At 35.5% G+C, this 24508-nt stretch overlaps 1 protein-coding gene across 1 annotated transcript; it reads left to right on the forward strand.

Annotated features, from left to right (window-relative positions):
* The first annotated feature begins 55 nt into the window (after nt 1-55).
* NDUFB5 (NADH:ubiquinone oxidoreductase subunit B5) lies at nt 56-19269 on the forward strand. Its single transcript, XM_081301728.1, has 6 exons — nt 56-270; nt 10200-10288; nt 12178-12244; nt 12987-13048; nt 14770-14876; nt 19040-19269. The coding sequence occupies exons 1-6, from the start codon at nt 147-149 to the stop codon at nt 19158-19160; spliced, it is 570 nt and encodes a 189-aa protein (XP_081157854.1). The 5' UTR covers nt 56-146; the 3' UTR covers nt 19161-19269.
* The last annotated feature ends 5239 nt before the right edge of the window (nt 19270-24508 follow it).

Genomic DNA, 24508 nt, shown 5'->3' on the forward strand with positions numbered 1-24508 from the left:
TTATCTCAAACTGACCAATGAGAGGAACAGGAATAGGCTTTTGCCCTTATTCAACATGGCCGACCTGCCCCTTCGACCTCGTTGCTAAATTGTCTCTCTCGGCTCCCGTTACTCTATCCCTCTGCTTCCTGTTGCCCGTGGTAGCCATGGCGGCCATGAGTTTATTGCAGCGGGCTTCGGTCACTGCAGTGACAGTTCTGTCTGGCCGCCGCGCTGGCACTCGGCTCGGACTCGGAGGCTTCCTCACCCGTGTTTTTCCTAAGACTGTCGGTGGGTGCTGGTCTTGGGAGAAAGTGCGTGCAGGGTGTGCTGGGTGAGAGATGGGAGGATTGTTCCCAGGTGACCTTGGTGGGATCTGGAGGGAGCCGGGACAAATTGTGGGCTTGGGTCTTTTAGGAGACAGAGCGCGAGCTGAATGAAGATTTCCCCGAACCAACAGACCAGTTACGTTTTAATTATAAGCATTTGCAAAAATGTTATTCACAGCCCCAGTTAGTACTAATTTGCCGCTGAGGCTAGAAAATCATAGAACTAAGTGTGTGTCACTTTCTAGGGCACCAGATTTTTGGTAGTTCCACCTGCATTGGGTTCTAGTCCCACAGATAGGAAGTCTTTTTGCAGAGAAGCCCACGTATGCTAACTATGTAATACGTAGACCCGGAGGAAGCTCAGGGTGAACTTTCCCATTAGGTACTAATGAATATGTAATAATGAATTTGGCTTGGGTTGCATTTGTTTTATATTAGTGCAGTCATAAAATAGTAATTTTAGGCACTGAAAAACGGGCCCAAGAAGTCAAAATTGCCGTGGTCCCAGGAAAGTCATAATTCATTCCTAGGAGGGCTAATTTGGATTCCCTTAGGGATTATGGGCTGCTTTACCGAGGCCTGAATAATTAAAGTAGCAAAATATCAAATGCTTGGAATTAAATCTCATTCTCTCAGAGTAAATACAATGTTATTACCCCATTTTACAGATGAGGAAACTGATTCAATTATTATAAAAATAATGCACCACTCTACTAAATTATCAACAAGGATAGCCACCATGTATTGAACACCTATTCTTTTTTTGTTTGTTTGTTTTGCTTTGAAATCCTCTCTTTTGTTTGGTATTATTATACATCAAAGTCTTTTGTTATTGTTGTGTGGGTTGTTTTTTTTTTAAGGTCTATAAATTCCCATTTATTTTCTTTTTACATTTTTTAATTGGTGTACTATAGTTGTGTGTAATGATGGGCTTTGTTATTACCCATTCATACATGTGCATAATATAACAATATAATTTGGCCAATATCATTTCCAGAACTTCTTGCCACTACTAATCCCCCTTGGATTTTCATTAGATCCCCAGCCCCCACCTTTCTTTTCCTTTTTCCATGTATGAGAGAAAAATGTATGATCCTTGACCTCTGAGTCTGGCTTATTTTGCTTAACCTAATGGTCTGTGGTTCCAGGAATTTTCCTGCAAATGACGTAATTTCATTTTTCTTTATTGCTGAATAAAACTTCATTGTGTATATATACTACTTTTTCTTTATACATTCATCCATTGGTAACTACCTAGACTACCATAGTTTGGCTATAGTGAATTGTGCTGCTATAAACATGGATATGCATGTATTATTATAGTATGCTGATTTTAATTCTTTAGGATAAATACTGAGGAGTGGGTCATATGGGGTTCCCATGCCTCTTCTTTTAAGGAACCTTCATACTGATTTCCATAGTGGTTGTACTAATTTGCAGACCCACCAACAGTGTATAAGTGTTACCTTTTTCTTCACATCCTCTCTAACATTATTATTTGCATTCTTGATGACTATCATTCTTACTGATATGAGATGAAATCTCAGTGTAGTTTTGATTTGCATTTCCATAATTGCTAATGATGTTGAACATTTTTTGATATATTTGTTGGTCACTTGTATTTCTTCTTTTGAGAAGTATCTGTTTAATACATTGGCCTGTTTATTAATTGGGTTATTTGCTCTTTTGGTGTTAAGTGTTTTGAGTTCTTTATATATTTTAGGTATTAATCCTCTGTCAGAAAAGTAGTTAGCAAAAATTTTCTCCCATTCTGTAGGTTCTTTCTTCACTTTCCTACTTATTTTCTTTGCTGGGAAGAAGCTTTTTAATTTGATGTCAGGCTCCATTCTAAGGCTTTAAAATATTGATTCATTTAATCCTCTTGAGCAAAGATACACTGTAAGTTATTTGCCCTGTGCAATACTAAAGGGAAGTGAAACTTTTACTATAAAACAAAATTATTGTTTTCCAACCTCAAATATCTTGTCTTATTTATCCCCCCTTCCAATTTTAATTTGAATTATTCCACTTTACATGATGAGGCAATATACATAGGGACTCACTGGAAAATGTTGGAAAGGAGCAGTGGGATTCAACAAATTTCCAGCAGGAATTTAAGCATCTTATAAAACTATATCTGCTATTATTCCTTGATAAAATCCTTTTGTAAACCACTTCTGATTACAGATATCCTCAAATATACAAATATAAATAATTCACTTACTCTCCTAGATTGTATTTAATCCAGTCTAGTTGGAGATAAACTGAGGTAAAGTTTCACCCCAGTTCTTCTTGCTATGCTATTCCCCATTCGTGGAGTTCTGGAAGGATCATTATTGGGGAATTGTCCTTTCAATGGGAGCAGGGAAAAAACTCTTAACTATGTTAAAGGTGACTGTCATACCTGTGTACCTGCTTTTGAAGGTGTTTTGCATCTGTCATTATTGTTTTTAAAATTACTATTTTAAACCTACAAGATATAAGCTCTGATATGGAAGGGAATTCTGTCTTGTTTTCTCTGAAACTAGACTGCCAAGGTTCAAATCCTAACTCCAGAATTTAGAAGCTTTGTGACCTTGAGTTGTCACATCTTGGAAACTAAACTTTGTGTGTGTGTGTGTGTGTGTGTGTGTGTGTGTGTGGTGCTGGGGATTGAACCCAGGCCCTTGTGCATGCAAGGCAAGCACTCTCCTAACTGAGCTATATTCCCAGCCCCGGAAACTAAATTTTGAACACTTAACTGCTCATAATTTTTTTTTCTTATCTTTAAAAAGATGATGATTTTAAACTTATCTCGGAACGTAGTTGTGAAGAGTGAGAAGAATGGATAGCACTTAATATAAACTTAACTATCTTAACATTTTTTGGTTTGGGGGGAGTGGTTACCAAGGATTGAATTTAGGGCCATTCAACAATCCCCAACCGTATTTTATATTTTATTTAGAGACAAGGCCTCACTGAGTTGCTTAGCCCCTCATCATTGCTTAGGCTGGCTTTGAACTCGGGATCCTCCTGCCTCAGCCTCCTGAGCCACTGGGATTATAGGCGTGTGCCACTGCGCCAGCTATCTTAACTATTTTTAAGTCTACAGATCAGTTATATTTAATGTATTCATAACGTTGTGTAATGATCACCACTATCTATCTCTATAATTCTTTTCATCTTGTAAAACTAACTGTATCAACAAAGGAGTAACTCCCCATCTGTCCTGATCAGCTCCTGATAACCACCATTCTACTATTTGTCCCTGTGACTATTTTAAATTCATCATAAGCGGGAACGTACATTTTGACTTTTTATGTCTGGCTTATTTCCCTTAGCATAATGTCCACAAAGTTCATTCATAATATAACATACTACAGGAAAGAAAGACTTTCTTTTCTTTTTAAAGCTGAATAATATGTGTATGTAGTTATCTCTCATCCCTTGTATCTGCAATAAATTGGTTCCACGATCTTCACAAATACCCCAAATTCCCAGTTACTCAGGTCTCTTGTATAAAATAACTTAATATATGTATATAACCTAGCTACATCCTTCTGTATACTATAAATCATCTCTGGATTGCTTATATAATGTAATACTATGTAAATAATTGTTATGCTGTATTGCTTAGGGAAAATGATAAAGAAAAAAGCATGCGTGTTTAGCACAGAAGCAGTTTTTTTCCCTAAATACTTTCCACCCATGATTGGCTGAATCCAGGGATGTGGAATCCACAGATTCAGAGGGTCTACTCTATCACATTTTGCTTGCCCAGTCATCTGTCAGAGGACACTTAAGTTGATTCTATGTTTTATGTACTGTGAACAATGCTACTATGAACATGAATTCATAACTCTTCAAGACCTTGCTTTCAATTCTTTTGGGTGCATATGCAGAAGTGGAATAGCTAGATTGTATGGTAATTCAGGTTTTAATTTTTTGAGGAACTGCCGTACTGTTTTCCACAGTGTTTTCCATTTTTCATTCTCATCAGCAGTGTAGGAGAGTTTCAGTTTCTCTACATTCTCACCAATTCTGTTGCTTTCTGAAGTTTTGATAGTAGCTATCCTGATGGGATATAACTCTGTATAACTATCTCATTTTAGTTTTGATTTATATTTCTCTAATGATTAGTGTTGTTGAGCATATTTTCATATGCTTCTTGTCCATTTGTTTTATCTTTTTTGGAGAAATGTCTATTCAAATCCTTTATATTTTCATGGGGTTGCATGTTTTGTTGTTACTGAGTTTGAGGAGTTATCTATATATTCTGGTTATCAATTTCTTAGCAGATAGATAACTTGAAAATATTTTCTTCCATTTTATGGGTTGCCTTTTTATTTTGTCAATAGTGTATTTTGGTGCAAAAAAATTTAAAAATTTTCCTTAAGCCCAATTGGTTTATTTATTTATTTATTGTTGTTGTTGTTGTCCATGCCTTTCCTGGCATTAGCTTTCTATAGGGCTCTGTGAACACACCTTTTTTAAAACACCTATTGATGTCATTTCATCCTCTTTCACCTTGGTGAAAACCTTTCTCAGAAAATAAGCAAATAAATATATGTTCTCCATTTAATTAAATTATTTATTAAACATCAATTATAAAGGAATTCCAAAGATGAGCTTTAGGCCTTCCTTTTGCTATAAGGAACTTTAACTTAAAGATCGGCATGAACAAATCATGGTTTGAAAAAAATGTGAACAGTATTAAAGTGGATAATGCTTGGTTTGGATAAGGCCTATATGTTAATAGCTTGGTCCCCAGCTGTGGCACTTTGGGGAAGTGATGAATGGAGACTTTAAGAGGTGGCATCTAGTGGGAAGTCTTTAGGTCTTCAGTGGTATGCCCTTGAAGGAGCTATTGGGACTTCAATACTTTTCCTCTCTGGTTCCTTGATCTCTAGGAAGTAAGCTTCTTGCTCCACCATGTGCTGCCACCATAAGGTTCTGCCTTGCCATAGGCCCAAAAGGAACAGGGCCAACTCAGCATGCTCTGTAATCACTGGACTCTATGAGCCAGGGATTACAGGGATTAAATTTTTCTTTTTTAGTAGTAAATGGACAGCATGCCTTAATTTTATTTGTTTATTTTTATGTGGTGCCAAGGATCGAACCCAGTGCCTCATGAGTGCTAGGCAAGTGCTCTGCCAATAAGCTACAGCCCTAGCCCCCTTTTCTCTTTTTAAGTTGATTTATCTCAGATATTTGTTACAGTAATTGAAAGCTGACTAACAGCTACATAAACAAAATTCGTGAGTTAATTCATAAAAACAATATGTACTATTTTAACTAAATTGTGGGAATCATTTTAACAGGTGAGACTGATAGAAGTACAGTGAGTTTTCTGATGTGCTTGGATATGGGGCTCTTGGGATGAATAGATGTTGAGAAAGAAGGTTAAAATAAGGGAGGTTGGGATCAAACTAGGGGAAGGTAGGGAAAGGTCTAAATACAAAACCAAGTATCTTCAGTTTATTTTGTAGACAACAAAGAGTACTTTAGCAGAAGCTACATCAGTAAGCATCTTTAGAAAGATGCTTTGTAGGAGATGGCTCATAGGAGATGTCGGTTACTTAGGTCATTCGGGTAAAGAAGGCTTTGAAGGTACTGGAGAGTTTGAATCTTAGAATCAAGACGTCTTGGTGAATGGTAAATGAGCAGTAGATGCAAGGAAGATGACTTGAGATTTTTAGCCTGGGTATTTAATAGTGCCCTTACCTGAGAATGAGGGGGAAAAAAGTGATCAAATTTTGAGTGTTGTGGGTTTTTTTTTTTTAATTTGTTGAGTGTTGTCTTTGAAACACACACACAAAGATCCTTCATTATAGTATTCAGTGGTCTGAAAATCAGAATTGTCAAAGACTTAATAACTTTTCTGAGGCTATGTGCATATTTAAAATTGTTTTTTTTGGGGGGGTTGGGGATGTGGCTCAAGCGGTAGCGCGCTCGTCTGGCACGCGTGCGGCCAGGGTTCGATCCTCAGCACCACAAACCAACAAAGATGTTGTGTCCGCCGAAAAACTAAAAAATAAATTTTAAAAAAAATTTAAAAAAATAAATAAAATTGTTTTTTGAAGGGTTAGACTTATATAATTAATGAATACCTAATTGAGAAATTTCAGGTTTTGGAGAGTGGTGGAAGATGCTTGTGGTAGGTGGAACTGAGTTCCAGAAATCCTGGGAATCACTTGGTTATAAGCCATATTCATCCTAATAATTTTAGGATGTTAGCAAATGGCTCTACTGCATCAATGACTCATAACATGATCATGAAGGCTCATAACATTTGAAAAGAGTTTAGTTCTATGAAATAGACTGTAGAATAATTGATTATAATAACAGTTATCTAGCACATTTAATGGCATGAATAATTATATAACAATTAGGTAGTTATTTGTAAAGAAAGAGTAAGCAGTTCACATTGTTAACTGCATTAGTATTACTATAATGCAACCATACCAAGCTTTCTTCCATTGTTTAGTGTTCCATTTTTCCATATCATTTATAGTAATGTTCCCTAAGAGCATATATAGTTTAATCCTTCCCTTTGATTAAAAGGGAAAGTTAGGAGTGCACTATCTCTTCTGAGTAAATGTAGAATATTTTCAGGGACTTAAGAAAAATTCTCTATCAGCATTTAATTTACTTAAGAAAAGTAAATTCAGTCATAATCATAGAGTGCCCACCATGCTGTAGACACTAAAGGTACCAATACTAGGGATACAGGCCTGAATAAGATAGGCAGTGCCTAACCTAATGGACTTAAGAGAAAAAAAAAAAAAGATAACTAGGGTTAGTGCTTCTTGCTCTAAAGGAAATTACCAAATGATATTAAAGGTATTAAGTGGGAGACTAACTTTGGATGAGGCTGTTAGAGAAGACCTCTCTGAGGAAGTGACACTGATGTTAGCCCTGAAGGATGATATGTGGAGGCAGTATAGGGAAAAGCATTCCAGGCAGAGGGGAAAGAAAGTGCAAAAACCTGAAGGTAGGAGAGATTTCCTGAAATTGGAAGGGAAGTATTGAGAGATGAGTTAGAAGAGCATACCTGTTTATTCTTAGATCATATATTTCAGATTCTCTAGTCTAAACAGAATTCCTCGAGGATAACCCCCTATATTGTGCTAGTTCTTGTTATATCCCATTATTGATATTTACATAACTTTGTAATGGGAATGGGTGAAGACTATCTACAATTCTGCAAGTTCTACAGTTTTAGAACCTTCTCATATCAAGCTGAGAATTACTCTTTCACACATTGAGCCTAGTTCTTCCCTTCATGTCAACACAGAATTGAATACATTCTCTTACATGGGACAGCTCTTGAGCTCCATAAAAACATTTATCTGGTCTTTATCCAGACTTCTTTTATTGTATGCCAGTTAACTTCAGTTCATTCAGTTTCATGAGGTCAGTTTCCAAGTTGTTTGCTATCTGGTTGCTTTAAGTTAGGGGAAACTCAAGATTTTCCCTATAAAATAATATGCTGTGGAGTGGATAAACTTCTGTAGTTGGGAGATAAGGAGCAGCAAGGATCATCATGTTTTGACCCTGTCCTTCCAGTACATCAGGTTAACATTGAATTGGCTTTTTTTTTTTTTTTTGTGAGCAATTATATTTTGGGGGGCATCGACGTAGGACTTTACACTTACTTTATTCTTACCTTGTTGTACTTGAGCCTTTTGGATCCAGCCTTTTGTAAATGTATATGAAGACTTTTTTGGGAGACTAATTCATCATCAGTGTAATAGCCATTTTGTAACAGTAGCTTTGTTTCCAAGACTCAAAAAGCCAGGAATGTCTATTTCACCCATTCCATTCATAAAAATCTTCATGCTGCAGGGCATTTGAGAGATCCCTTTGTTAGGTTACTTCATTAATTAATCATCATCTTTTATGTCTAATTCGTCAATAGATCAATCATTTACCTATTACAAATTGATCTAACTTGCTCCTTTCCAACTTATAATATACCTTCCTCTCACCCCTGTCCCACCATCCTGTCTGAATAGGGCTTGTTCTTTTTACTGCTATTTTTCCTTTGTTGCACTCATAGATTTATAATTGTTTAGTGTCTTTTATCCCAACAGGATCCATATCCCTCTGCCTAGCTTAGGACCTGCACATAGTAATCACTTAAATATTTAGTGAATTAATGAGTGGTTTGTGGTATCATCCAACCTATTGTCATCATAAAATTCCCTAATGGAGTTATAGCCTATGTATGTATAATATGTCAAAATGTACTCTACTGTCATGTATATCTAAAAAGAACAAATTAAAAAATTTAAAATTCCCTAATGGTATCTCTCAAATGATTTGCTGGAATCCATGTTTATGTTGCCAAGTTCTCTTAATCTTTTTATTTTATTATATTTAGTAAATTCTTACTAACTTCTCATTGTTTTGTGAGTTAATTAATATCCTAAGTTCACTGCAAGATGCTGCAAGTAATACCAAATTAAGATGGATTCCGTCTTCAAAGCATTTATAATCAAAAGTGATAGTAGTAAAAGCAAATACAATTAGCCCTCTATAAGCATGGTTCTGCATCTCAGATCTAACCAATCATGGGTTGAAAATATTCAGGAAAAAAATGTATTTGTAACTAAATATGTATATAGGTTTTTTCTTTGTCATTATTCCCTTATTAATACAGCATAATGACTATTTGAATAACACTCACTGTATTAGGTTTCTAAATAATCTAGAGTAAAATATGTGAAATAATATGCACAAGTTATATGCAAATATTATGCCATTTCATGTAATAGACTTGAGGAACTGCAGATTTTGGCATCCACACAGGTCCTGGAAACCAGGACAACAGGGAACACATGACTAAGATGGACAGCAATTCAGAAGTAGCAGAGATCTTATCTGATTGGGGACATTGCTGACTTCTTGGAAAAGATAATGTCACCTGGGCATAAAGGATAGATTTTAGGAGAAAAGAGGGCGTTCCGTACAGTAAATGGTAAACCAGAAATACAGATTTTTTCGACATCAATTATGACTGAAATTCCTTTTGTGGGAAATTAAAATTTTTTATTCTACAGTGACTCATTCAGAATTTAAGAGCAATTACACAGCAGAACCATAGTCACACTGTTTCTTAGTAACCACTAGATCTTTTCCTGGGAAAGGCTTGGAATACCCGTAGTGATCCTTGCAGACCTCCAAAACAGGAAGTGTAGAAAGAGGACCTAGGTGTGAAATTTTGTCTCAGTTTATCTCCAACAAGGCTTTCTTAAGTTCCATCTGGGTTGGGGTATAGGGGTTGAAGAGGAGGGTATTCTTAATCGCAATGGTTTACAAACGGATTTTGTCAAGGTAGAGATATGGTTTTGTAGCAAGTTTGAATTCCCGCTTGGAAATTCATTGAATAAATACTGATATTCCTTTGCATCTATTTTGCAGCAACTTCCTAAATGTATATTACCTTATTATGTGAAATAGCACAATTTCAAGATTTTTTTTTGCAATATTAGCAAATATTTATTGCAGAGGAAACAAAGATGAGCAGCTCATCCAGAGAATCGAACTTTCCTGCCTGTTATTGAAACAATTTGAAATGATGTTTCAGTATTTCTTTAACATTGAATTAAAATGAGGGGTGCTGTGCCATGGTAGATTAAATGTCTAGTATGCATGAGGTCCTGCATTATGTCCCCACCACCACAAAAAAAAAAAAAAAAAAAAAAAAAAAAAAAGGAGAGACCTGTAGTTTAGGACTGTATGTATTCTATCTGCCCTGGCTTTAGTACTAAAATTAAAAAGCATTTTTAAATCTTAATTCATTAAACATTTATGTATGTATATTTTCTTATAATTCGGTTTTATATCATAACATAACAGTATTCCTAAATGAACCTTGTATAAAACAGGATAACTTAATATTTCCAGCTCCTGTGCGACACAGTGCAGACCATGGGAAAAGACTGTTCATCATCAAACCTTCTTCATATTATGACAAGCGTTTTTTGAAATTATTGGTGAGTTGAAAGTTTTTGTTGAACTAAAATCTTCCCATACAAGGAGGAAAAAAATCTGCTTCTTTAGAAAACATCTTTATTTTGTAAAAGATCTGATTCTGCAAACTCAGGGGGAACCAGGGGTTGAACCCAGGAATGCTTAGCCACTGAGCCATATATCCTCAGCCCTTTTTTATATTTTGCTTAGAGATAGGGTCTCTTTGAGTTGCTTAGGGCCTCGCCAAGTTGTTGAGTTTGGCTTTGAACTTGTGATTCTCCTGCCTCAGCCTCCTGAACCACTGGGATTATAGGCATGTGCTGCTGTGCCCAGCCAAATTCATATTTCTTTCCTCAGAAGATATGAGATTGTGCAGTAAAGTCTTATTTGTTACTAAATCTCTTCTTAAATTAGCAATCAAACTGAATTGGAGGTAAAGCTTAAGCCAATCCTTTTTTCTCAAGATTATGAGGCTTTGTAATCTAATTTGTATTCTCTACTTAAATAGTAAAAAAGAATCTGCAAGACTGGGAGTGTGGGTCAGTGGTAGAGTGCCTGCTTAGCCTGTAGCGGGCCCTGGATTTGAACCCAGCATCCCACCAGAAAGAAGAGGGCAATGGGTGGGAAGGGACAAATGTGAAAATTGACAAAACTTCAAAAATTGATTGATGAGAGGATTTTTTTGTATTGCTAAAATATCCTTTAAATTACCAAAGAATTCATTAGAGGACTTCTTTTAATAAAGGAGTTCTATTATTTGAGGATATGATTTTTAAAATTTATATGTTGTTTGAGAACATTGATTTCAGAGTGATGTTGACCTTTAATCTTAATTTAGCAATAATATAATAATCACTTATTTAGGGTGCTGATTGTTTATTTGTATCTTAAGGCTTTAAAAGAAACTAGAGGCATAGAAAAATGAGAGATTATCTGGACTGTGTGCCATCGTTTCTAAAGCTTTGGCTCATCACTTGAGTTCTGGCTGCCTCAAGACTCTCTGTTACCCTCCCATTGTGCTTAATGTCCCTTTTCATCCCCTTGGTTAAGCTCCTGCTTTTCCTTTTTTTTTTTTTTTTGGTTTGTTTTGTTTTTTGGTACCAGGGATTTGAACCCAAGTTCACTTAACCACTGAGCCACATCCCCAGCCCATTTTTTTAAATTTAATTTTATTTTTTTTAATTTTTTTTTTTAGTTGTAGTTGGACACAATATCTTTATTTATTTTTATGTGGTGGTGGGGATCGAACCTCACCTGCTAGTGAGCGCTCTAATGCTGAGCCACAACCCCAGCCCCTTAATTTTAAATTTTTATTTTAACACCTGGTCTTGCTAAGTTGCTGAGACTGGCCTTGAATTTGCCATCCTCCTGCGTTAGTTTCCCAAGTTGCTGGGATTACAGGTATGTACCAACATACCTGGCAAAATAGTTCATGATTTTTTTTAGTGGTACTGGGGTTCAAACCCAGGACCTCAAGCATGCTATGCCAGAGCTTCACCAATGAGCTATATCCCAACTCTGAGCGCCCCCTTTTTTTGTCATGACCATCTCAAACCCTCCCTGTTCAGTGGTTGAAATCACACTAATGTGTTTTACACTTTACTCTTAATAGTGAATTTTCTAACTTTCATGATGTTGCTTTAACCAAAAAGTGAAAAGTCACTGAAATATATATTGTATTATACTTGTACAATTAACCTTTACTTTTTTCTTTCATTTTTGGTATTAAATATAGGTGTCTTAAGGCAAGAACCCAAGAATATCACAGAAATTAAAAATTTGATACTGTATCTTCAGTTTGACAAATTTATTTCATAAGAAATAAAGGGAATTGTGAAGATAATTGAAGGATGGGAAGAATTGAAAATGGTTGTAAGAAAAATCTATTTTTTTTTTTTTTTAATTTTAACAGAGATTCTACATTTTGTTGACTGGGCTTCCAGTAGCAATTGGCATAACTCTGGTGAATGTATTTATTGGTAAGTTCCCCCTCTAGCGAACACCATGAAATTGGTAAACTTTACGAGTATTGTAATGAAAAACTCAGTAAGATAAGTAGAAGCATGTCTTTTTTTTTTTAAATAACAAAATCTCAATCTACAATAATGTACCGTATTATTTTTTAGCACATTTCTTTTTCCCTCCAGAAACTTTGAAGGTTATAAATTTTATGGCCATGTAGGAGGCTTCTGAAAACCTCATTTTTCTTCTCCTTCTCCTTTCCCAAAACTAGCTTTGATAAGTCTGAATACGAAAAGAAAAAGAGGTGGAAGAGAGAGAGAATTTTTCAAATCCATCCTGAAATATATAAACCTATAAATCCTCTAAAATATACATGAAAGTGTGAATGACAGTAGACATCAGATGTTCATCAGATGTTCAGAGTGCTTCTAAAACCTTGAATCTAAAATGTCTCATAAAGAGGACCCCCCCCCAAAAAAAAGTCTTTTATAGTATCTGGTTATGTATTATAAAAACAAAATTGGAACCTCTCATATAATGCTTATAGATAATGCCTTACACTCAGAATACATCTAAAAATCCATAATGAATGGATTTTCAATTTTAAAGTGAATTTAGAATATTAGATCTTTAGTACAAATGAAAAAAAAGATAAAAAGATCCTTTAAACCTACAAGAAGTTGGTTTCTTTATTGGTGAAGAGTTAATATTTTAAATTCCTAATGCTGAAGTTGAACCACCATCATTTTCTCTTATTAGGTGAAGCTGAATTAGCAGAAATTCCAGAAGGCTATATCCCAGAACATTGGGAATATTATAAGGTTTGTATAGGTCATTAAAAATTAGGTTAAGGGGCTGGGGCTGTAGTTCAGTGGCAGAATGCTTGCTTAGCATATGTGAGGAACTGGGTTTGATCCTTAGTACCACATAAAACAAAATAAAGGCATTCTGTTCATCAATAACTACAAAAAAAATTTTTAAAAATTACATTAAGGTACTTGTCAACATGCTGGTTAACATCCCTAAATATGGAAATTATGATAAAGTTTCATATTCCATTTTTTGTTTATTCATTTTTTTATTGGTTGTTCAGAACATTACAAAGCTCTTGACATATCATATTTCATGCATTAGATTCAAGTGAGTTATGAACTCCCATTTTTACCCCAAATACAGATTGCAGAATCACATCGGTTACACATCCACATTTTTACATAATGCCATATTAGTAACTGTTGTATTCTGCATGATTGTACACAGAAATTGGGTTCATTTTGATAAAATTATACATGCAAGAAATTTGATTTTGAGCCCCATCCCTTTCCCTTTTTCTCTCCTCCTCCTTCCCCCTATCCCTCCTCTACTCTATTAAACTTCCTTTCTTGTACATTAAAGTGAAATTCCGTTTGGTATCTTTATACTTATCATATTCAATTTCAAGCAACTGTTCTTAGTATATTCCTTTATTGTTTCTTTTATTAATTTAAGTTTTATAGCTTTTTAAAGAATTGTCTGCAGTGTATTCTCAATCTAGCAAAATAACAGAATTTGTTCTAAGTTCAATGCCATAAGAAAGCTATTACCAGTGCTAATGATAGCTCTTTTGTTGAGCACCTACTGTGTAGCAGGCACTATACTGCTTTACAAATATTTTCTCATTCCATGTAAAAGGCACTGTTTTCATGTTAAAGATGAGAAAATTTGGGTTTAAAAGGCTTAACACATTTTGTCCCGTTGTCCCAGATGTGAAACACCTATAAAAACTTAAATATGGCATATAATATATAATTATATAATTGTATGATGATAATATAATGTTATTAATAATATGAGCTTCAGATTATGGTTTCCAGCCTATTTTAATGCATCTCTGTCAATATTGTTGAAATATTCACAAAATTGAAAATTTGGGACTCATAGATTAAGAACATGAGAGAGGGGGCCAGTACTTACTGAACCCATTAAGCTTGACTCCAGAGCTTACACTGTTAGTCATTATACCAAACAGTTATTATATCCAAAAGACAGAATTAACCTATTACTTGTCTTTACAAGTATTATAGTGAGATGACCTTGAATAGAGTATGCCTCATTTTATTGTCTGAATGAATTATATTTTAGAAAAGCAGTGTTTTATTTTAAATCTTAAGGGAAACTATGAGATTAGTTTTATCTTTGGCAGCTGGTGGAAGGAGCTTCATGTTGGGATCAACAAAATCTGGGTTTTCCTCCTGAATCTACCACTTCACATACCTATGCATAGTGTAATATGAGAGAGCACAGGCTTTGGAGTCAAGCAGACCTGGTTAGAATCTGGACACTCCCACTTAGCTGCACAATTAGTGCAATTTTCTCATCTCTAAAATGAGGACAAAAATAGTATCTACCTAATGGATTGAAATTATTTAAAATATATATAAAATGGTTGATATATAGTAGGTATTACGGGTGTATCTGAGAAGGCCATTTTAAAGAATAATCAACTAGAAAAGCCAAGTAATGTTCAGAAACTGTCTAATTTCAAACAAATTTTCTCTGGCAGCATCCTATATCAAGATGGATTGCTCGTACTTTCTTTGAATGCCCTGAAAAGAATTATGAAAGAACAATGGCTGTTCTTCAGATTGAATCTGAAAAGGCTGAATTACGGTAGGAATAAAGGGGTGGGGAAGAACATTCTTTTCTTGGGTTGCAAACCACAAGAGAAAATATGAGAGAATTTTGTTGTTTAGAGTGAAGACTGTGAGTTGATGATGAGTTGATAAAGAGATGATATCTGTCAGAATAAAAGGAATTCTTTTAAAAATATTCATGTATATACAAGGCAACTCTCTCCCCATCCTAGCCAATTTCCTTCCATCCTACACCTAGTCTAATCCTTAGAAATAACCCCTATTTAGCAACTTCTTATATATGTTCCTAGAGAAAATTTTATATGTAAAAAAATAAATTTTATAATATTATTTAAAATTATAGTAATACAGATAGAATCCTCCTATAAACAGTGTTCTGTGCCTTGTCTCATTTCAATGAATATACCTTGGTGATCTTTCTGTGATGGCATATGCCCATTCTTTTTAACGCTGCATTATATATTTTATTGGGTAGATGTGCTTTACTTTTTATTACCAGTCCCCTATTGTTGGTACTTAGATTCTTTCCAAGTTTTTATTCTTATATGTGTTATTGTATATATGTTTGCTTTTATATGTTGATAGATATTGCCAAACTCTTCTTCAGAAAGTTGCACCAGTTATTTTTTCCATCACCTATGATAATTTCTGAGTTATCAGAAATGGAATTTATCAATCTTAAGCATTTTGTTGTTATAATAGTTGAAAGTAATATCTTATTATTTTGACTTTCTATTTCTTTGTAAGGTTGAGTTTTTTTTTTCCATAGATCTAATAGTTGTGTGCATCTCTATAAATTGCCCGTTTTTCTACTGATATTAACTGATTTATACATCAATTAAATTAGTCCCTCTTTATTTTGTTGCAGATATATTTTCTCAGTTTGTCATCTGTCTTTTGGCAGTGAAAAATTATTTGTAACATAGCAGTATATGTTTCAGATAACAAATATGTATGGTTTTTAATACTTACTATATCACAATGTTATAGTTATTTTCTGTGTATTTATTCATTTAATTATTGTCATGTTTGTCCTTTAGTTTTTAAGGTCTTGGTCATGTATGGATTAAATAAGTAAATATATAATATGAGAATTACTTCTTAAAATGTTCTTTTGGGGACTGGAGAACATCTCAGTGAAGCTTTGAATTTGTTCACCAGCACCACAGTTACACACACACACACACACACACGTTCTTTTGTGTTAAGAGTGAGATAAAATTGACAAGCAATCAAATCACCAGTTAACTTCAGTGGGTTTTTGGAAAAGCATATACCTTTGGGGCTGGGGTTGTGGCTCAGTGGTAGAGCACTCGCCTCTCACATGTGAGGCCCTGGGTTCGATCCTCAGCACCATATATAAATAAATAAAATAAAAGTATTGTGTCAAACTTCAACTAAAAAATAAATATAAAAAATTGTTTAAAAAAAAAAGCATATACCTTTGTATCTACTACCACAATCCAGATCTTTTGATCATCCTAAAATGTTTTTGTGTGCTTCTTCATCCATGCTAGTGACTCTCCATCCTTTATTTTGGCCTCAGGCTACCATTGGTCTTTCTGTTTATTCTGTTTTAAATTCTATAGTTTATAAAAATTTCTATGATGTTGAAAAATATTTAAGCAGTGAAAAAATGTGATTGGCTGTTTCCTGAATATGTAGTTACCATACGGAACTATCTTTCAGTACTTAAGAGCATAGAACAGCAATATGGTTTATTTTTAGTAATGTTAGTAAGATGTTTTTGAACTTCAGACACATACCTTAGAGTTCCAATTAAATGATCAGACCCTAGAATTCCTCAGACATATAGAGATCCTAAACAGTTACGGAACAAAACAAAGAAAAAACAAACCAACCAAAATTCTGACTTCTACCCCTAAAGGAAAGATGCTGATATGATGACGGAATGTGTGTGTGTGTTGGGGGGGGGTGTTTTTGTTTTTGCTTGTTTTGGTATTGGGGATTGAACTCAGGGGTGCTTAACCACTAAGTCACATCACCGGCCCATTTTATGTTTTATTTTGAAACAGGGGCTCACCAAGTTATTTAGGCCTCACTAAATTGCTGAGGCTGGCTTTGAACTTGTGATCCTCCTGCCTCAGCTTCTTAAGCCACTGGGATTATAGGCATGTACCACCACACCCAGCGGAATGTGGGGTTTTAAAAAGTATGCATTTAGATATTTAAAAAACTGAAACAGGAAAAGAAATAAAATAGAAAGAGATGTCTCCCATAGTTGACTCCCCCAGAGATAACTGTTATTTTTAGTTCTTCATAGGTTTTTATGTACCAGGAATTGAACACAGGGGCACTTAATCACATCCCCAGACCTTTTATTTTGATACAGGGTCTCACTAAGTTTCTTAGGGGCTTGCTAAATTGATAAGGCTGGCCTCGAACTTGGAATCCTCTTGTCTCAGCCTCTCAACTCACTGGGATTATAGGCATGTGCCTCTGCGTCTTGCTGTCCTTTACAGTTTTTAATGCTATAGCATGTGTATTTATACAGATTCACAAATGGTTATTTACCACTTTTTAATGAAATGGGAAAGTGCTACATATACTCATTTTGTATCTTGCTTTTTTGTTTTGTTTTTTGTTTTTCCTTTTCTTTTTGGTGGTGCTGGGGATCCAATCTAGGGCTTTGTGCATGCAAGGCAAGCACTGTACCAACTGAGCTATATTCCCAGCTCCTATATGTTGCATTTTTAACCTAACAATATATTTATCATCTGTTCCCACATTACTATGTATAGATTCTCCTTATTCTTTTTAGTATTATGTGGTAATCCATTATATAGATAAGCCATAACTTATTTTACTACTTAGTCCCCTGTTGGTGACCATTTTAATTACTTACATTTTGGATAATTGCATTCTAAAGGATGATATTTAACCCTTAAAAAAAGATGATGGTATTTAATCCTTAAAAAAAGATGAATAGACATAGTCTTATAAGTACAGAGTTGCAAAGGTACATTGTCTCTTTACATAAAATCGGTGAGCTTGTTATTGTTGATAAAGTGTACTTATCATTTAACTGTGGTGAATTTCCAGTCATGTGAAAAGTGATCTGTGTATGTTCTATTAAAATGGAATGTAAAAGGTTTAATGGAGAAGGGACTGCTTCAGGTAGAAGTTTATGCAGATTTTGAATATGGAAGAGGAGTAGAGCATCTTTGCAGAATAGAAATTATTCAATTTGTGAGGAAGGTTGAGGACAGAGTAGATCTTAGAGTTGAAGAATGCTTCTTTTAAGAGAGATCTCTCTCTGTCTGTCTCCTTCTCTCTCTTATCTTCCTGGGATGGGGTCTCACAGTTGCTTAGGTTGGCCTCAAAACTCCTGGGCTTAAGTGATCCTTCTGCTTTAGACCTCCCCACCCCAGGAACTGGAGCTACATGCTCATGCCACTGTGTCCAACTAACTAACCTACTTTCTTTTTTTCTTTACAAATATTGACTGAGGATCTACCATTAACTGGGCACAGTATGATGCTGGTTAATATGATTTTCTGCCCTCAAATTTTCTGTGCAATAGTGATGAACAGCCAATACTGACAGAATATGAGCTCCTCTAGAAAAGCATATAATTTTCCTAATACTCAAAATAGCATGGGATCACAACAGTAGGTGTTGCATTAATGACTCCTTGCATCTAAAAGATGGAAAGACAGGAAAGCATTGTCACAATTCAGGTGAAAATTATCTGTCCAGACAAAGAGCGGGGATAGTAAAGGAGAGAATTAATCATCAATTCAAATAATATTTAGATGCCAAAACTATTCAATGACTAAGTACATAAGCAAGATAAAAGTAAAGAATAAGTCCTAAATTTTGCTTTGGGATACTTATTATAAGTGTGCCTTAGTCATGATCTGTGTACATAAACTTTCTAGTGGTTCTTTATGGAACTGATACATTAAATTGGTAATTGGAACCAGGCACAGTGGCACATACCTGTAATGCAGGTGATTCGGAAGGATTGCAAGTTCAAGGCCATCCTCAGCAATTTAGCAAGCCCTTCAACTTAGCAAGACTCTGTCTCAAAATAAAAATTGAAAAGGGTTAGGGATATAACTCAGTTGTAAAGTGCCCCTGGGTTCAGTATAAAAAAAAAATTCTCCTTGTAATTGGAAAGCTGGAATCACAGTATTGTTTTTCCATTTGTTACAGGTTAAAGGAGCTGGAAGTTCGAAGACTAATGCGTGAGAGAGGCGATGGGCCCTGGTATCAATATCCAACTCCTGACAAGGCACTTATTGATCATTCACCAAAAGCAACTCCTGACAACTAATTGTTTATTTCTTTAAATATAAAGTATATTCTCCCAAGTGGAAAACAAATTAGTAAATACAGTCTGTATTTTTGCTCTGTAATGAATAAAAGAGCTTCTTTTCATTGCTCTTTTTCTCAGTGTTGGTTCAAATGAAGGCTTTTGATTTGGGGTTTAAAAAACTTGGAGAACTAAGAATTTGTGAATTTCTGAAGTTGTGTTAACTTTGAAAGATATGTTTTATTTATCTGGCAAAGGGAAGTCACAGAAGTCTCACTTAAGGATCAGAAACATAGTCATTTACTGTATACATGTCTGTGTTGTAGGCGTCTGGATTGTTCAGGGCCTCTCAGGCTCTTAAGTTACATGAAAATGTTGAGCCAACTATATAGAACTTAGCCTCTTAATAAACAAATTTTTGGTGAACAAATCTTAAAGTTTACAAGGTTTTCATGTTTTCTTTTTTAGGCATGTATCATTCTTATTAAAATTACATGTATATATTTTTTAGAGGTAATCTCTAAGATTCCTTAGAGTCCATTTTTGTAAACATTTGAGAAGATTATATAAAGTAAAATGATTATTGCAAAGATTATGAAATGTAAAAGCCGAAAATAATGGCCTCATTTTTTTTTCCTCCCCCATCCCTCTTTGGCCTCATTTATTAAGCATTTGTTGTCTGCTAAACACTGTGGCAAATAACTGCCTTTGTTCACTTTATTTTCAAAATCACCTTATGAGGTACTATTACTCTGAGATTTACAAATGAGAAACCTGAGACTTTTAAACACTCAATTTTTTAAAATATTTTTTTTGTAGTTGGACACAATACCTTTATTATGTTTATTTATTTTTATATGGTGCTGAGGATCGAACCTAGTGCCTCACATGCTAGGCAAGCACTCTACCACTGAGCCACAACCCCAGCCCTAAACACTCAGTATTTATAAAGGTAAATATTTGGCTATTTAGCTTCAAGATTTCATTATTTTAATTTTAAACCTGTAATAGCCTATCAGTATATCATTTACTTTTAGAACTATGTTTTTACATTCTGCAGGATAAGTAAAAATGAACTCAGCTTTTGTAAGATTGAAGCCAGACCACTCATTAAGCATACTTTTAAGTGTCCACTATATGCAAATGACAATCCATCAAGATCCTTTGGAATGGTTGCCTGTCTGCCTCCTTCCCTGTCTGCCCCGCTCCATCCCTCCTTTCCCTTTCCTTTGCTGGGGACTGAACCCAGGGTATTTTACATGCTAAAAACAGTTCTGGACCACAGAACTACACCCCTGGCTTTGGTTGCATTTTCTTATGTCCCCAGAAGAGGGCTGCCATACCCAGCTACTTTAGATTTTGTTCTGAGGATTCCCTATGCAGTCTACCACCTCATAACTCTGACCGCCCAAGGATTTGAGAAAAAGCATACTATCCTAAGGTTCCTGCTTATGTGAACTATTTTTGTAGAAGGATAGTGGAAGCAGATAGGCTTTGTATGTGGTAATAGTAAATGATATTAGACTATAGAGCAGTGATAGCATTTGTTCTTTTAGACTTTTCAGGATTTTTGACAATAGTAGGTTTTGTCTTTTTGGTACAGGGGATGGAACTCAGGGGCACTCAACCACTAAGCCACATCCCCAGCTATTGTTTGTATTTTATTTAGAGACAGGATCTCACTGAGTTGCTTATGCCTCTCTTTTGCTGAGGCTGTCTTTGAACTCACAATCCTCCTGCCTCAGCCTCCCGAGCCACTGAACCCTGCTGACAATAGTAGATTTAACTTTATTTTTTTCCTTTCTGCTATTGTAAATATAAGAAAAACTTAATATAGAAAAATAGCTGCCATATATTAATTGAATATGTAGCAAACATGAACTAATCACTTTGTATATTTTATCCCATTTATTCTTGGAACAATGCTTCAGTGTAGATATCATTTTCCCTTAAATAAGAAAATGGAGGTTTCTAAAGGTTAAATTAAGTAGCCTAAAGTTATATATTTAATAAATTTATATCTGAATTTTAAAAGAAATTAATAAATAAAAGCCAAGCTGGAGATGTAGCTTAGTGGTAGGGAATGTGCTAGATTCTGGGTTCAGTCCCCTATATCAGGAAAAATTTTAAAAGTACACCAGTCTTACCTTTCCCTTGGATGTGCATCATTACTTTAATAATCCTCTTTTTAAAAATAATATTTATTCTGCTTCTGATTTCATAGCCAAATATTGGCATGCCTTCTTAGTGGATTCATTAGAATACATTCCTATAAGAGAACTATTTGGTCAGCGAGTTTGTTTTTTCAGCTTTCGATTTTTCAGAGTGGCCCTCGTGGAAGGTTGTACCAATTCATACTCCCACAGGCAGCACAAGAGGGCATCAATTTTCTCAAGCCCTAACGTTTTAAGGCCTTCAAGTCTTGTCAGCCCGATGGTAGGATTTTGTGATGGACAGGTTCTTTCAACACCCACCAAGATCTTATAAACAGAGTAATCGCAATACAGTATTTCACTCAGCACAGACTGCATACTTTTCCTCTGCATTCCAGCTCTCAGCAGTTTGTTTATCACATTACTTGATGTACTCATTGAATTGCAATGAAAGATGATTAGTGCCAACGAAACAGATTTCTCCTGAAAGCAGCCTTCAATTTGGTTTCTTTAACATGGGAATCATGGTTATTTGTATTTTATTTAAGAATTTAAGTGTCTGAACTCTTGCAAATCTCTTTTTGTGTTGGTTGTTCTGCTTCTTCACTTATGGTGCCTTATTTCTTGTATTCTTACTTTGTTTCATTATGAGCTCTCATTTTTCCTTGCATTTGCTTTTGCTTTCGACCAATTCTAGAGCATTTTAGAAATGAAGTCAACCTCAATGGACAGGCCCCACTTCTACTTATTGATCATAGGGTGGAATACTGATGCAACATCGGGATTAGTAAATCCATGAACAGACAGAGGCAGCATTATGGATTCCCTAGAGCAAGCAAGAATGTCAAGCGTTTTAGGGGAAGAAAAACTGCTTTTGTCAAAAACACCTGCCAGGAGATCTGAAGGAAAGGATGGGGATATTCAACATGTTCAACGGTATGACTTTGCTGAATTATTCTCTCTCTCCAGTTTAAATAGTGACATCCCCCTCATGTTCCAGAGATACCCCCGAGACCCTGGAGCTGAAAGAAGGGTGTCTTCACCAGCATAGACCAGTGCTGTGGGCTGACTGTGTGACTTTGGATCTGTGGCATCTACACAGTCACTGGCATTTGTTCGACAAGCAGCACTTCTCTAATCTAAGTGAATCCTTGGAAAACCTTAAGTCCACTTTACCCTGACTATGAGGCCACATTTTCTGTAGAACCAATCTGTTTGTGGATTTCTATGATTCTGCAAATTGTATTCTTGCCTATTGGCACCAAAGTCATCCCTAAGGCCTGGAGGGAATGGTGGGTCTGCTGCATTTGCCTGTAAAACATTTTGGATAGTCTTCTATAAACTGGATGACTTTCTTAATTTGTTCTCTTTAGATATATATGACAGTAGAATGTATTTTGACATATTATACATACATGGAGTACAACTTATTCTAACTAGGACCCCATTCTGGTAGTTGAACATCATGTGGAGTTACACTGGGCGATTATTCATATATGAACAAAGGAGAGTTATGTTTGATTCATTCTACTGTCTTTCCTATTCCCATCTCCCGCTCCCTTTCCTTCATTACCCTTTGTCTAATCCAATGAATTTCTATTCTTCCTGCTCCCTTATTGAGAGCTGGTAACCTGAGGAAACCTGACTGCCAGTAGCAGCATTGCACATTGCAGTCTACATAGTCGGCTTTTGCTGCAGTAACAAACAATCCCAACATCTGAGTGACTTAAAATAATGACCAATTACTTCTTGTTCCTAAGGGCTGAGGGTTAACTTTGGATCTTCTTGGCTCTGTTAGTAGCACGTCTTCTCTTTCAGACTGAAGGAACAGCCTTTGAAGACATTGGGTGAACAAAACACTCTGCCCACTGGTAAGCATAAGAAGGCCAGGAGCGAATAAGTTTGGAAAAATACCATAAGATATCACATGGACCTTGATTCCATGTCATATTTCTTCATTTGTGGCACATATTTAGCTTCTGTGTTCTGTGAAACTATAAAATTCTTGGGAAGAGGCTTAGAACTTTGGATTCCTTCTTTCATAACTCTTTTACCTTGGGCAAGTTATTTGACTTGGTATAGTTTTGAATTCGTCATCTGTAAAACAAGTAAAATGATAGGTAGGACCTTTAGGGTTGTTGAGAGGACTATATGAGATAATGCATACGTAGCATCCATCTGGTAAGGCGCTTAATGGAGCTCATCAATTCATTACTCATCTCCTTCCTATTTCTCCCTTCTCTTTCCCCTATTTTTTTTTCTGCTCCTCCTCATTCTTTCATTCTTATCTCTCTAGTCAGTTTTACAAGACAAACTTTTCTTGTGAAACGTTCAAGTATTTAACCTCCTTTTGCAGACCACTTACTTTAGCTGGGATGGTGGAAGTGACCTTTGAAATAATATAACATAATTTATAATGAGCGACAACATATGTATCTGTCAGAAGTTTCATTAGCACATCTTGACTTCCTCAAATACTTCGATGTTTTCTACCAGCATGATCTTTGGTCATGTTGTCATCTCAGGAGAGTTTGGGAGATGTCTGAATTAAAAAACAAAAAAACAGGAGGCAATGAGAATAATAAAAGAGAGGGAAAGTATAATTCTTAGGTGATAATTTTCATACACAGAAAATATTTTTCATCTACATTTTATAGATAAAACAACTGTGTGGAGCAGTTATTTAGTCATCTCAGGTCATGTTACTAGGAAGTAGAACTGGATAACCATGGCTGGGTGAACAAAGTCCTGTTGATTTTTCTATTAAAGTTCCTTTGCAAACCATAATCTCCACTGGCTCCTTCCTGATTTGGTCATTTTTTGTTACCTTCACTGCTGCAATATCCTCCTTTGGGCTCTTTGTGCCAGCAGCCATCCCCTGCAGCCTATGCCGCACATTTCCATTAGCCTCATCTTCCTCAAAAGTCATGTATGTCACTTTACTGCTCAACAACATTCCAAGGCTCCAAAGAGCCTGAAGGAGAAAGTCCAATATCTTTGCTCTGTATTTTTCAGTATTATACTTTCTAGCCTCTCCATTCTTATCAAACTAGCCTGTCCTTTAAATTTGTTTTGTATCTTTCCCCAGTGTGCTATTTTTTTTTCTGTCATACGGTTTTTAATCATGTACATATTGTTTATGGAAGAATGTTTCTTTGGTAGGCTCAGGGGAAACGTGAGGACTCACACTTACCCAATTGATTTTGAGCATCACTG

Source organism: Spermophilus citellus, assembly GCF_964194105.1.
Source record: "Spermophilus citellus genome assembly, chromosome: 7".
Lineage (NCBI taxonomy): Eukaryota > Metazoa > Chordata > Mammalia > Rodentia > Sciuridae > Spermophilus > Spermophilus citellus.